This window comes from Ammospiza caudacuta, chromosome 16, assembly GCF_027887145.1.
Source record: "Ammospiza caudacuta isolate bAmmCau1 chromosome 16, bAmmCau1.pri, whole genome shotgun sequence".
NCBI lineage: Eukaryota > Metazoa > Chordata > Aves > Passeriformes > Passerellidae > Ammospiza > Ammospiza caudacuta.
In genome coordinates, this window is record NC_080608.1 from 3,094,597 (window position 1) to 3,110,077 (window position 15,481).

The 15,481-nt window shown below is 40.1% G+C and overlaps 1 protein-coding gene across 2 annotated transcripts in view; it reads right to left on the reverse strand.

Annotated features, from left to right (window-relative positions):
- ANKHD1 (ankyrin repeat and KH domain containing 1) overlaps positions 1–15,481 on the reverse strand; it is a 100,811-nt gene that overhangs the window by 71,365 nt on the left and 13,965 nt on the right. For both annotated transcript variants that reach the window (XM_058815070.1, XM_058815069.1), the window contains exon 2: positions 14,104–14,257. In XM_058815070.1, the coding sequence (XP_058671053.1) occupies positions 14,104–14,257 (154 nt within the window). The remainder of the gene's footprint in view (positions 1–14,103; positions 14,258–15,481) is intronic.

Here is a 15,481-nt window from a genome sequence, read left to right on the forward strand (position 1 = left end):
CACCCACAATATTCACAAGTGAAAGGGAATGCCTGAAAAAAAACCCTGAAAGGCCATTCCAATATACACACAGCTTGGGAGAAAACTTTTCCTAATTCCAGCTCCCATTTTTCACTTACTTGACACTACAAACTCTATTTAATATTACATTTACATCTCTTTCAATGCACTTGTGGGAACAGGAGCCAGCAATCTCCACCACATTCTCTCCTCTTTCTAGCACAGCAGCTGTAGCACTGAGATTTTCCTTTTCCAAAATCAAAAGCCAGGAAGCACTTCTGCAGCTACAGTTAGTTCTTACTGATATTTCAGTAACATTTTGATGGCAAGAGTTCCTTTTTGAGATCATCTCCTTTTTACATTAGTGTGCTTAAATATCACACACTCTGAAAGTTAATTTTAGATTCCACACAAACACAAATCCTTGATTAACTAGTCAATATTCATTAACATTTCTTTTGAGAAATTAGATTCTTTAAGTATCAATTTATAAATTTAGATTTCAATTTAGTCTCACGTCACTCCAATAAGGGTGACCTAATCAGGGAATTCACTACCTCAGCCACCAACTTCCATTTTTAGTTAAGCTTGGAAACCCAGTAAGCAAATTCAGCAATGAAAAACAGCTTTATATACTTACAGATGTTTCTAGAAAAGTCCCAATCTTCCCAAATAGTCTGAAATTTCATTTAATTTCTCTCTGCCAACCCAATCCACCCCATTCCTTTGTTTTCAGAATGCAAGGAAAAATACAGGTATTTGACAGATATGAAATACCAGACATATTTTGGATTAGAACATTGAAATAAAAGATTGGTTTAAACCTCTTAGCAGAGATTTGTTAACATATGAGAGGTCAGATAGGACAGAATAATACCAGAAAAATTATCCACATAACTACCTCCTCATCTTATTTAAAATCCTGACCATGCCAGACTTTGCTACAGCAGAACTCTCAATTTTTCTGTCAGTTTGATTTTTCCAAGCTTTTATTAGGCATCCATTTTCTCCCAGGTATGAACACTTTTCTAAAGCTAAAATGACATGAGCTTTTTTGTGCCAATCTAACACTTGGCCACTTCCAGAAGGACGACTTTGTGCTCCTCCTCTCCCCATGTTTCCCCCACTGCCCTCACACTGGGGAAAAGAGGAGGAGTTTTCTCTCAGCCCAGGATAATCTGACCAGCAAAAGGTCTTTCTAGGCAGCACCAGAACTGGTGAGAGGAGAGAAAACCATGCAGGAAAAGCAGATTACTGCCTGACTAGGACAGCAAACAGCCACCAAACCATCCTACCCACCTCACACACCTTCCTGTCACTCATTCACAATGTTTGTTCCAAATGTTTGCTCCCTAATCCAGGATCTTTATAAAGAAATTTAACCTTTCACTTTTTAAAGTTTTATTTTTTTCTATTAAATCTCTATCAGAGAAACATTTGCCTTACTACAAGGCAACAAGTTCCCAGATGCAACCCTCAACACTGCTGACCCCTTACAGGAACAGGATTTCCAGACACACTCATCACATATGTGCAGAAAATCATGCTGATCACTCAAAGGCACTTTAATCCCATCCATATTGCATGTAGTTTGTATGGAAGCATCATGAATTACTCTGGTGTCATGATTACAGATGTACTTCAGCAGCAAACAGCTTTTCCACCCATCTCACTGTGGGAAACCATCTGGGAGGGAACTCTGACTCTTGAGTTACCTTGTGTTTTAAAGCCCAACTGCAATCAGGACAGAAGCAATATTACAGTGAAAACAACTGCCAGCTCTGTCTGAGAATAACTATTTCCACCAGCTTCACTAAATTGTTGGGGTTTGTTCTGGTTTGGTTTTTATTTTTTTAATAGAAAAAGCACTTTACCCATTGGCAACTAAGACCTTCCCAACTTGCTTTTGATTGCAAGAAAATAGAAGATTTGAGAAAGATATTTAAAACACAGTACTAACTTTAATTCAAATCATAAAGGAAAAGAACGGGATTAAACAGTGGTTTATCTATGTGACTCTGAAAAACCTGAATTTGTTTTGGTGCTTTGCTGAGATTAAATGGGAGTTACACTGGGTATCACAGTTAAAATAGGAGCTTAGCACTTTGTTTAAAATTTTTTTGAATGAACAAGTCAGGGATTTTTTTTCACCCTTAACACAGATAAAAGCCAGCAATACACATCCAGAATAATTTGCCACAGCAGCAAAACCACAGCAAACTACTTGGGGTGCCCAATGTCTTTTCCCTTGCCAGTCCTCCCTTTGTTATCTCCTCCTGCCACAAACCCTCCACACCTTCCACACCAGAGAGTATTCAACTCCATTTTATACTTATAGACTTAAAACAAACACTCTTCTGGTTGTGTGCTGCTCACCAGCCTTGCTGTGATTAGCTAAGGGAAAACCTCAGCCACGGCCGGAATTGTTCGCCTGCCTTTGTTTGGCTGTGAACAGGACACAGATAAACAGCAGAGTCAGCACATCCCTGAGCTGGGCAGTCACCTGCCCCCAGCCTGCCCAGCAGTGTGAGCACACACATCCCAGAGCACCCCAGAGCATCCCAGCACATCCCAGAGCACCCCAGCACGCATCCCAGTGCACCCCAGAGCATCCCAGCATATCCCAGAGCACCCCAGCACATCCCAGAGCACCCCAGCACATCCCAGAGCACCCCAGCGCATCCCAGAGCACCCCAGCGCATCCCAGAGCATCCTAGTGCACCCCAGAACACTCCAGAGCATCCCAGTGCACCCCAGAGCACCCGAGCATATCCCAGCGTACCCCAGAGCATCCCAGCGCATCCCAGAGCATCCCAGCACATTCCAGTGCACCCCAGAGCCTCCCAGTGCATCCCAGCGTACCCCAGAGCATCCCACTGCACCCCAGCACATTGCAGTGCACCCCAGAGCATCCCAGCGCACCCCAGCATGCTCCAGTGCATCCCAGCACATCCCAGTGCACCCCAGCACATCCCAGCAGGCTCCAGAGCATCCCAGTGCACTCCAGCATATCCCAGTGCACCTCAGAGCATCCCAGCCCACCCCAGTGCACATCCCAGAGCACTCGAGAATCCCACTGCACCAGAGCACTCCAGCACATCCCAGCATAACCCAGCACATCCCAGAGCACTCCAGTCCATCCCTGCACCGAGCACAGGGAGCTGCTGTCACACACCCAGTGCCCTGCCAGAATCACAGCTCTGCTCAAATTCTGAGCTTTGGACATCAGCTCAGACACTCCTCTATGGCAAGGAAGAGAAGGAAGAATCTGATTGCTTCTGGGTGCTTGTATGAAGTAGTTTTAAACCCCTAAGTCATTCTTGGGGAATTTATTTTAAGCTAAGATTGTAATGCACACAATATTTACCCATACAGCTACAAAGGTGGTGTCCTGGTTTTGCATGGGATGCATTTATGGAAGTGATGCAAACCTGCAAGTGATGGAACTTGCTAAATGATCCAGAAGCAGAACTTATCACTTCTGTAAAGAAAGCTACACATTTTTACTTTGTGCCATCAAATATGGAAATATGTACCATTTATTTAATTATTTTACAGAAAAAATATCACAGCTAATGGTTGGCAATTTTTCTTCATTTCCTGGTTCTTCCTTTCATGGCTTATCAGAGAGAAATGTTTTCTCATTTCAAGTCTGACAATTGCTTGGCTCCAAGAATCTGAAAGATACATGTCAAAGAGCTAAGACTGTTACTAACAAGGGAAGGAGGAACGTGGAAATGGCACTGCCCACTGTGGGAGGATAGGGAGCAAATGAAAACCTCACATATCCCTGAGAAATATCAACAGAAGGAAAAAAATATTAATGCTGAGAAAGGTGCACAGAATTCCTGTTCTTGACTTCTCAGCTCAGTATTTCATATGTCATCCTCTTTAGGGCTTGTGGCCCTTGAAAATAATTACCTTACAGACACTCCCGCCTATTTAGTGGGACAAGGGGTAGACAGCAGATTTACTTTCTGCTTTTTGAGTAACCTAAAGGAAGGGAAAGTATCACACCCCTGTGGAGACTGACTCCAGGATATGACACCCCTGCACAACAGAGATGCAGGAAGGCAAGAACTCAAGTAACCTTTGAGTGCTATTTATAGACAAACAGCCCACTTGAACTCTTCTCAAAGTTTGTGGCAGTCAGGGGCAAACTGAGCCGCAGTGGGCTGCAATTGCCTTCCTGAACCACAAAGCAACTCTGACTCAGTACAGTACCCAGCGACTGAGTGGATATAAAGACACTTTAAAATGCTACTACATTTTCAAGCAAAGATCTAAGAGCAAATTGAGTGTCAGTAAAATCACTGAGCTAATTCAGAAGCCCACAGAGTTTTAGCCCCTAGTTTATGCTAATTATGTATGGCAAAGCAAGCCAAAATACTGAGTATTTTCAGAGAGTGATCAAGTGCACCACTTCTTTAAAAAACAATCACCACACTAATGGTGTATAGCATAGACTAGTGTATAAATTGTCTCAAACTGAACATTTGAGAAACTCTTCATGAAACCCTCTTCTCTGCCTAAAATGATCCACAGCCTTTCAGTGTACTGCCATCATTACATACATGCTGCATAACAAAAGACCCTGAAAGGAAAACCTTAAAGAATGCCACAGTAGATTGTAGTACCAAACTACCAAAATCAGGATACTACAGTCTTTAGAAAGAAAATATGGAATTTATTTTACCCAACTTTACCCAATATTGACCCAACTTGAAGAAAGAACACACCCATCTACTGCTAACACCCCTCTACAAGAACATCCCAGGGAGGTCATCCCATCCATTTATTTTTTGCAGCACTCTCTTGCAGTTTTAAAACCAAAAGGGAAGAGATGCATTTTCACCCAGTTCCATGTCTCTGAAGTGCTTCAGATGGGAGTTGATGTCCATCTGAGGTCACAGAATCCAAGATGTGGCACTACACAGAGCAAATTCTACTGAGCTTCTTCAGAGCACTGAGAAGTGCACAGAGAAACTGCAACAAGCAGGAATCCAATGGAGGGAGTTACTTCCAACAGTGAGAATGGAAAAGTCCAGCCAATTAAGGTTCTACCACAGCAAACTTCTCTCACTATTTCCTCCAGGTCTTTGCTCTTAATCTGTGTAAAGACTAGAATAAAGTTGTTCTATCTCTTGCTGTGTCTCTGCTGCTGGGGAGGATGAGGTACTGGGTGCTCTTGCTCTAAGTGAAGGCTGATAGCCAAAAGTACAGCCACAGTGCAAGTTTATCCTTTTCTCATTAGCAAATCTTGCTGCTTTCCCTCCAGAGACTTCCAAAACATGCTGCTTCCTTGGTTTTAGACAAAGCCAGCTGGAAGTCAGGCCAGGTTGATTAGAACATTCTTGCTACTCAAAAGCCAACTAATTCTTTGAAAGCAAAGACACAATTTTAGCCTTTATAATGATTCTGAGTAGAGGAGGTTTTTTTTAAAAGGACATAGTCAAACACAAATCAGAAAATTAATAATGAAATGCACAAATATGGAATAATTTGTTATAGCTCTTCAGAAAAGTAGTGGTAGATTTAAAGACAAATTCAACTTGCAAACCAAAAGCAAAAGGAAGACAACAAATGGAGATGTATAAACAAAACACAGCTTGCAGGACAGATGAAATAACACTCCTCTCTCCATGCATCAATAGAGCTCAGCTTCAGTAACACCACTCATTTGGGGCAAAAAGTTATGAAGAGCAGAGATCACATACAGAGACTCCAGAGAGAACAAGAACAGATGAAAGTCTGAAGAACATGAGTTAAGGACAGAAAAAGGCTGGATGCTATTTAGAAAAACAATCAAAAACTGAGGGTGGTATCAGTCTGCAAATCAGCTCTAAGGATGGCTGCACTGGAACACTGAACATGAGCTGCATTAAACAAGAGTCAGAGCCACCAAAAACCACTCACTGCTTTATTCCATATTTCTTCCTTCCTTCACAAAGCTCTTCCAAAAGAAGCAGCTCAGTGTTCCCTTCACCCTTGAGTTACATATTTCAGTACATAAAACTCAGGACTGGCAATCCAAAAAACCTTCTGATCCCAAGGACTGCAGTGGGCTTGGCATGCTCTGGAGCTTCCAGCACTGGAGATTCTCTGTCTAACCAGTTCCTAAAGCCACCCAGCAGGAATGGCACAAGCACAGATGAATCTGCCTGAGGAGAAGGCAGAGAAGATAAAACTGAATCTACAGAGATTTTTTTCCAGCCGATGTTTTGACAAACTTTTAAGAAGCTGTGCAGAATTTCAGAGAAAGGTGATGCCTAAATGACAAGTTAACAATTTTTGGTTTGGAAGCAAGTTTTATTACATAGGGGGAAAATTCCCTGAAATCTGCACTGTGCATTTTGCTCCCACTGCAACTACTTTCCTGATGAATATAACCAGGATAACTTTATGCAATGCAATATTTTTTTTATCATATCCTAGTATGTATTGAATCTTCAAGTATTTAAATAATTCATATTCACAAAGAATATAACCTGTCTTTTTGTGCAAGATGTTTAATGTATTACAGCTCATCTTAAATTTAGAGATTTAAGTTCTAGCTTTCAAAGTAAGGCCTGTAAAACAGCATAAAATAATTTATAGCAGGAAAGTAAGATGCTCATACCTCACTGTAAAAAAAGCCACTTGTTTCCATAAGTAGAATCAAAGATAAGTGGCAGTATATTTCACATATTTTGTTTTGCACTAATCTCATGAAAACTAGCTTGACTTTCTAGAAATAAGCAGAACTTAATCATTTGTGCTATGTATATACTTTATTACCATTTGTTTTCTTAGAAACTTGCTTATAATTACTTCCTGAACATACAACAGTAACATTTTGTCACAGTTGAGCAAACAATTTTAAAAAATCAACCAATTCATGTGTTACACTGCAAAGTATTGACGACTGTCACAGACATCTTTGCATTAAAATCTTTTGGTTAAGATTTTTCCTGCTGAAGCTGAGAAGTTTCAGCAACAAAGTGTAAACAATGATTATCTGCTGCTGTAGAATGTAACAGGTGGGTGGATCCATGATTGGTCTCCTGTGGATGTTTGGATTTACTGACCACTCACGGCAGAGCTGGTCTCGCTCTCTGCTGGGACACAAACCTTTGTTATTCATCTCTTTTCTATTCTTAGCTTAGCTAGCCTTCTGAGAACCTTTCCTTCTATTTCTTTTAGTATAGTTATAATGTAATATATATCACAAAATAATAAATCAAGCCTTCTGAAAATGAGGTCAACATTCTCATCTCTCTCTTCATCCTGCAACCCTTGTGACCACTGTGACAGACGACTCAGTAAATCTCAGTTACTTCTGACACTTTAAAAGACCCCAAATATTTGCTAGGATTACAGAACTGCCAGAAGTGTTACAGACAGATGTGTCACAGCCCACCCCAGGAGGTGTCCCCAGCCCAGCACATGACCCAGAGTGTTTGGGCAGCAATCAGCCCTGCTCCAGAGCAGTGACTCCCCACAGGACACTTCCCCCAGCTCCAGGAGGTGTGGCTCCACATCCACACTCCTGACCTGACCTACCAGTTAGTCCAGTATGGAGCAAGTGCCTGGCACTGGTTACTGCCACCATGTTTGAATATTAAGATACAGAACATTAAAAAAATCCCAAAAAGGGAAATCTGAAAAACTGATTCAGATCCCATCATCTGCACACCTCAAAGCATCCAGCCAATATTCAAACTCTCTTCTGAACATTTCGAAACTGTGATTTTATCACCATGTGCTAAGGAAACTACATGACTGACAAATGCAGACAATAATAAAAAAAAGCAAACACAGATTTCAAGTCAGTGTAATTGAGGTTTTTTTAATAAACTACTAAGACTCTTCTTGCAGAAGATACAAGAGGTTGAGGCTTGTCTACCTCCTCACTCTCTCCTGACACACTTCAGGAGAAGAGTCACTTTCTGGTGAGCTCCAACTTCCAAGAGCAGAAACTGCTTCATTTCCCACAGCTCCAATCTCAGCTCCCCTCCCTCCCAGCTTCCCAAGGACAGCACCACATCCACCTGCTGAGAGGAGGGAGAGACACAGAGCAAAGAGAACTCTGCACTACACAGGATTGGCAATAAAGCACTGCTGCTTTTCTCCTGCCCAAACTCTCCCCACATTCCTTTTGGCTGAAGCTACTCCAAGTACTAATATAAGAAGTAGTCCTGAAATCAATACTGAATGGAAAAAAGTTTTTAAGCAGCAATAATTTGTTTCCCATATTGTAACTAGAGAGCAAAGGGTGTTTCATCTTACAGAAGAATCCAGCTTGCATGAAAAATAAAATACAGTAGAAGGAAAATAGAAAGGAGAAGGTAATAAAAACTATATTCAGAACTGAAAAAATTCTTGTTAAAAGGAGGATTGCACAAATCGTTACTGGTACAATCATGAAACAAATTGTTAATGGTACAATCATGAAGAACTTAGTGATTACTTATTACTACCTCTGACATACTTACACAGATATATATAAATATGTAGGCAACTTGAGAGATTGAGAAGAACCCTAGTAAATTTTTATACTTCCCAAAATAAAACTGGCAAGTTTTTGTCTCCTCTCTTTCCACTCTCCATCCCCTCTGAAGAAAGGTTAAAATCATCTTTGCCAAAGAATTCCAGAAGTAAAGCTTTCAGAGCTGGTAAGGTAACAGCCATCTGATATCTAAAGGCAGCAATTTAAGTGTTATGACAATGAGATTGTTCTTCACAGCAAAATCCATCTGGAAAACAGCTAAAAAATATGAAGCTGCTACATTTAACACACTGTCAAAGCATGGAAGTTAATTTGACTAAGAGCAGGATTAGACTAGACTTTTTCTAATCTAAAAGCCTACTAGAATAGAAAAAATATTTAAATCATGCAAAATCTCAGAGAGATATAATATTAATAATTCAATTACATGCACTCAACTGAGTTTATCCAACTTACTCAAAAGCACAACAAATCTCTGTGTTTCACGTACCATATATTCCTTCCCACTCTGAATCTTTAGATGGTGAAGAAAGAAAATGAGTAAATCATTGTAATGTGCCAGTATCTCAAAAGCCAGAAGCTTTGCAGTGAACAAGACAGTGGTGATTGCAGTGCCAGGGCTGCTTTGATCCCTAAAGAAACACCTACAGTGGAGCCTGTTCAAACTGTCCTAGTGAAAACTGTTTCCCTTATTTGGTCTGTACCCCATGCCCATGTAACACCAAGTATTTAGATCAGATCAAATTATGGTGAAAAGCCTTTCTTGGTTTACAGTTGCATTAACTGGACTAAGGTAAGATTTTGGCCATGTTGAAGGAGGTTTAATACACTTCAAATTTGATATTGTAACGTTTTTACAATAAAGTTACATCTTTGCTCCAATTCCAGCAATCCTCTTTGATTCCCCCCAAAAAGATCCTGCTTCTCTTTATTTCAAAACACCAATACAATCTAGATATACATTTGCTGTATTCCAAAAGCACAGAGTGCAACCAATAAAATGACAAACAGGAATCTGTTTCCTGCAGACCCCCACTTGTATAGTTTCAAGTGGAGCTTGGACAACCCTTCAGACATTAAGTTTCTAATGCCCACCCTCATTTAAATCACAGCTTAGTTACTCATCAGCCCTAAGAAAAGAAACACCAAGTTCACACATGAATCTTATTCATCATAAATATGAATCAAAGAACATGATCAAAGAATTTCTAGCCCAGTCTCTGTCACTTTCTGAGGATTCCCTCAGATGCAGGATGAAAGCAAGCTGTGCCTCTCTGGCACTGTTCTTTTAGACCACAGCTCACTCCCTGGTAACCCCTGCTGTTAGTGAATAATGAATGGGTTAGATCACATCACAAGAGGAAAAAAAAGCAGGTTTGGTCAATAGGTTGGCAAGTGAGTAAACAGAAATATAAATATACAGGGGAAAGCACTCAATTCCACCATTGCTGAATCCATTCTAACCTTTCAGTTTATCCTAAAGCAGGCAGATTTCATCTGGGCTCATTCATATTGTGATCTGTATTCTGCATTTCTGCAATGCAGTGATCACTTCCACTTTCTGCCTTTCCCAGCTCCAAAATACACAACCTATTCCCCCCACCACCCTAGCAGCTTTTCCAAAGAGCAGTATCAGGCCCTCATGCCTGAATGAACTACTAAAATTCACAGGTATAAACAAAAACATTATTAGAACTCAAGTTCTCTTTCACCATTTACACTACAATTAATCCCTCAAAGTCCCAAAAACACCAAACCATTTGTGAGGGTCTCTAGCTACCTTTAATACTGCATTTCATCAGAAAAGAAGGATAACTGCTCACTGTTTGAACATAAGAATGGACTATTCACATGTTTCATTAAACAAACCTTTGGCTCAACATTCTCCCTCTCAAAATATTTTCCTCACAAGCCTCTTTGCAAACAATAGTGGGAGTCCTGAAGAACTCACTGCTTGCAGAACTACTCCCTGTGTAGATAAAGGAACATCATGTCCCCCAAAGGCAGCTGAAGTTTCTCTACCACTTTCTTCTGCATCTTTTTTTTGATGCTTCATTGTCAGACTGTTTCAACATTCAGATTGAGAAGGAACACACTTAAAATCTCTGCTGGAAGGGACACAGGCACTCAAGCTATTTCCTCAAGTCAAGAAGCAGTTCAGTAACACCCTATTTCACTTCCCAGAAAACTCAGCCAAACCATGCTGAAACACTATCAACAGGGTATTTTAACTGCAGGGATTAACATTTTGACATTTCACAACTTTCTGTAGAAATCTGTGCTTTTGCTGCAGTATACACCAAATAGGGACCCAGGATTTTTATTGGGCCATGTGCCTGAACCAACACCTTTCCTATCCTCAAAAAAACAACGTGCAGAAAGACACTGCACAACACAGGAGAGTCATTTCCCCCTCCTGATGCCAATACAAGTTGGGAACAGAAAATGAAACTGGTTTAACCTGTTGGAATTATCCCACTTTGCCCTTTCACCAACACATCTTGAGGACCCACAAAGAATTCACCAAGAAGAACAAGAGCTTTCAAAACTCAAACTATTCATTCCCAGTAGCAAAGAGCTCTCATCTCCAGCTGTCAAATTCTGCCCCTTAAAAGGGCATTTGACACTTTCTTTCTGAAGATCCACACAAGAATCATGACTCTTCAGAGCTGAAACATTATTTTAAGAAATCCACAGTACCCTAATTAACAGTGGAGAGAAATGTTTCTAGTGCAGAACATGACTCCACTCTCAGAATACTAATAATCTGTTTAATTACAGCTTGAAAAATGGAAACATCCTCCAAGCAGGATGGTTCTCATTCCATAGGTTATTTTACCTATAAATCCCTTCTCTGCTAATAGGAGTTAAACTGAAGGAAGATATACCAGACTTTGTTTAGGTTAAAACTTGCCAAACAACACAATTCAGTTGTTTTAAATTATCTTCAGTTTCTGAAGGTGGAAACAACTGATATTTACAATGGTCTCTTGGTCTTCAGATTGTAGAACTAATTTTTTTGAAATAATACAAACATTGACAGCTGTTTAAAGGTAGTTGTTCATTAATAAAGTGCCTGCTTTTTCATAGAATAAAGTATAGTTGTCTAAAGTGAAGCTAATCTGGCAGGTTTTTAGAGAAAAACAAGAAATCTTTGGATGCACATGGATATGTACATGTGTGTAATTGCTGCTATGCCAAGGGGGGTGAGACACAACCCTCTTGCTGGAAATTTGGCTTAAGGCTCTCACCTTCAACATCCACAATCCTTGAAACAGAATAAGCAAGTCAAACAAGCAAGTGAAAAAATATCCAGCACTCTCATGGTGGGTAAATACAACCTACAGAAACATCTTCAAGCAGTTCAAATAACCTCTGGCTTCTTGTGCAGCAGCTCTCAAATCAAGACAGCTCCTCACAAACAAAACACAGCCCCTACAAATCACACAGTACACAATGGCTGAAAAGCACTTCTGCACAAGTACTTTGAAGAACAATATCCCACGTGGCTGCAGTTGCTAGAACTCACCTTCCTGAGCTAATAAACAACAGGGCCATGTGAGATTGGAGCATTAAAGGATTCAAGAAGAATGAGCAAAACTTGTTTGGCAAGTCACACTCATTAGGATCCTAATGACACATCCACAAGCCTGGCACGTGAGAAACCCTAAGGAATCCAAGACACTGAACACAAAATTGATTTTTTTCTAGGCTGTAAGGTGGAATCAAGCCTCTCACAGGGGGATCATCACAACCAAGGCTGGAAACTACAGACAAGGCTTTAAATGTGTTTGAGCCATAGTTCTGCCTCCTACTTTTCCAAGCCATCCTTAATGCTGAGGACTGAACTGTAACTAAAAGAACAGCAGATATCACTTGTTTTTACCAAACTGTAAAAGAATACAAACATCCAACACTAGGTTGCCATGATGGAAGCCTAGAAGCTCACTCAGGGTTAAAAAGGGTATTTTCAGCCAAACCAGCCAGATAAATCCAGTGAAGATATTCGAACACCTCCCAAAACCACTAACTTCTTTTTCAATCACTGTCAAATTATGGCTTTTATTAATGAACTACCAGATTCACAGCATCTTCTTTAGGTTAGCCTGTTATTTTTAGTATTCCAATCCACAGTGGGAAACAGAAGTACAGCTTAACTAGAGAACTTTCCCCAGAGTATTTTCACTCTTCTGATCTCACACATTCATCAAGTGACATTAATTTTGTCCAGTCTTTCTAGAGAGGAAGTCCTCAAACAAAGGCACTCCTTTTTTTATTTGCTCTTCTTTCCAGATTCCTTCCTCTCTGCTCATGTACTTGGGGAAAACCAAGACATGGAAACCTCTGCTAAAAAACAAATTATGTAATCCTGGGGACAAATACCAAACTAGTGCTTAGAAATCTGAGTTCAGCATTCTCAAAGATGCTACAAGCAGCAAAGGCACCTCCTGGATATGCCAAATACTGTGAGATCTCTGTGAGCACTGCAGCCCCAGCATTGCCCCATAACACCAGCAATTTATAAAGCCAGAAATAGGCTTTGGGACACAGCAGCCACCAGGTATAGGAGAGGAACTGATTTGCATTTTTAAAACTGCTTAAAAAGGGAGCAAATTATTCAAATTCCCTCAGTGCATGCAGTATCCCAGGAACAGCCTGTCTTCCCCACAAAACAAAGTTTGGTCCTCAAGAGTGACAGCAGATAGGCTGCTGCACTTTCCTGCTAACAAAAGCTGTGCTGTGTTCTAAATTGGGTTTTTTCAAATCCAAAATGCAAAGAGAACCCAGATCCCAAATCTCTGCCACTTTTGCTTTCTTAGAATAAAGTTCTCCTTTAAGACTGTACACAGTTTAGCATCTACACACCTGCAAATAAGTGCTATTTTATGTAGCTCCTTATGTGTTCCAAAGTAAGGTGTGAAAGCTCCAATTTTAGCACACCACTACAAATCTGAGTGTACACCCATGATGATCAAATGTGATTTGTTTCAAAGCAGGGGGTTTATATCTTTTTGTCCTTGGAATTTTGAAACTAACAAATAATTTCCAAATCCCTGACAAACATCCCAGTGACAAATTGTAGGAGGATTTGAATTAGTCAAGCTTTCACTCTTGAGCTAATAAATGCAGAAGGGACTATGTTCATCAGGTCTGTTCCAAACCAGGAATGTTTAATATGTATTTTCCAACAGTGATACCTCAGAACTACGGAATGCAAAAATGCTTTTGCGAAAGTTAAAACAGAGAAAAATGTATTTTGCCTGTAAATTTCTGGAGTAATGAATTAATAATTATATACTGACCAAAGCAGCAGGAAAAATGTCATTTTAGCAAGTCTACTTCCTTGTATTTTCTCCTCATTAATTCTCCCTCTTGTAACATATTTAATCTCAATTATATGAAATACCAATTAATTCAAATTAATTTTTCTAACTCTGTATGTACAGAAAGAGTGCACTAAGCAACCTGCAACACTTTTAAGAGTTATGAGCTTCTTTTCCATGTTCTGCTCATCATGGGAAATTCCCAGACTCCTGAACATTTCACTAGTGTCAAAATTTATGTGCTGCCAGATCTGTGTATAAATCAGAAAAAGAACTAGACAAGGGAAGTACCTGCTGCCTCCAGTAAGGCTTCAAGTCTTGCTTGTGTTTCTGGATCCACAGTTCTCAAGTCCGCACCTTCTGCAGCACTCGATAAGAACAGCTCCGATGTGGTTTTGAGCACTGGGTTATCAAGATCTTCTTGGTCCAAAATAAATGATTCGACCTGTTTGCAAAGTTAGAAAAACCAATTTTACCATTTTTGAAGCTTTAAAGTAAATCTAAAATATTACCCTAAAAAAATCCCACTAAAATAATCTAACTGTACTATCATAATTATGTTTTAACTGCCAACAACAAAGAACGAAACTACAGAAAACATCTGGTCAACTGACTGAAGAGGTAGTTAAAGTCACAAAATACAAAAACCCTGCATAAAAAAATTATTGCAAAAATTACAATTTAAAACACTCAACTGAGATAAAATACAGAATTAGTGTTATGCATGTTTGCACAGTTAACCACCCAAGCAGGCAGACACAAGAAGCTGGAACATCTTTGTCACCAGAAGCTCATCTACCGTGTTATTAATAAAAGCCACCAGTAATGATTGTGGTACAGCTGGACCTATCTGAGTGCCAGGGAAAGATGGAATGTTTTCCCTAGATGCTTTTAATTTCTCTTTTAAAAGTCATTTCAACAGAGGTAGCACAAAGATTTTGTTTATTTTGAGCAGGAACAAAAGAATTGACCAAAACTCAACAGCAAAACATCTGTTTCCAAGCTGGCACTCAGCATTACCCCAGGCTGCTCTGCTTTCTGGACAAGAAGAGATCTGCAGCAGGATTAGGCAGGCAGGTATTCCAACCAAGCAGCAATAATGCTGTCCCACCAGTGCCCCACGTGACCTCCAAACACAAGCCCATGGAATTACTCAACATAACACACTGCAGTTTTATGACAGCTTGCCAGAGTAAACAAGGAGGATACCTGACTCACACTCTAAAGAGAGCACAGCTACATTTCAGAATCTCCCAAGCTCAGACATAATTTCCTCTATTTTCAGGAGTATTTTAAGACAAAAACATTATTTCATAATTAGATGTTGTCTGTTATCTGTACCAACACTATTGGTGCCTTAGATTTGCTGCAGAAATGAGACATTCCTGTTATTCAGCCACTGCTGCCCTCTCCCACTTCATACCCCAGTGTCATCTCCCTTTCTCAGTCTTCCCCAAAATACTTCCCCTATTTTTCTCTCCCCAGCAGAAAACTACCACCTCGTTTTCCCCTGGAAAGGGAAAATTTATACTTAAAAAAAAAAATCAAATCAGGCCATCTGCAAATTCATTAAGTGCTCCATTGTGTGAACAACAGGATCTGGGAGCAGCACAGAGCTCTGCTATTCAAGAGCAACTTGGGTTCGTTCATTTCTTCCCCTTTTTGATAT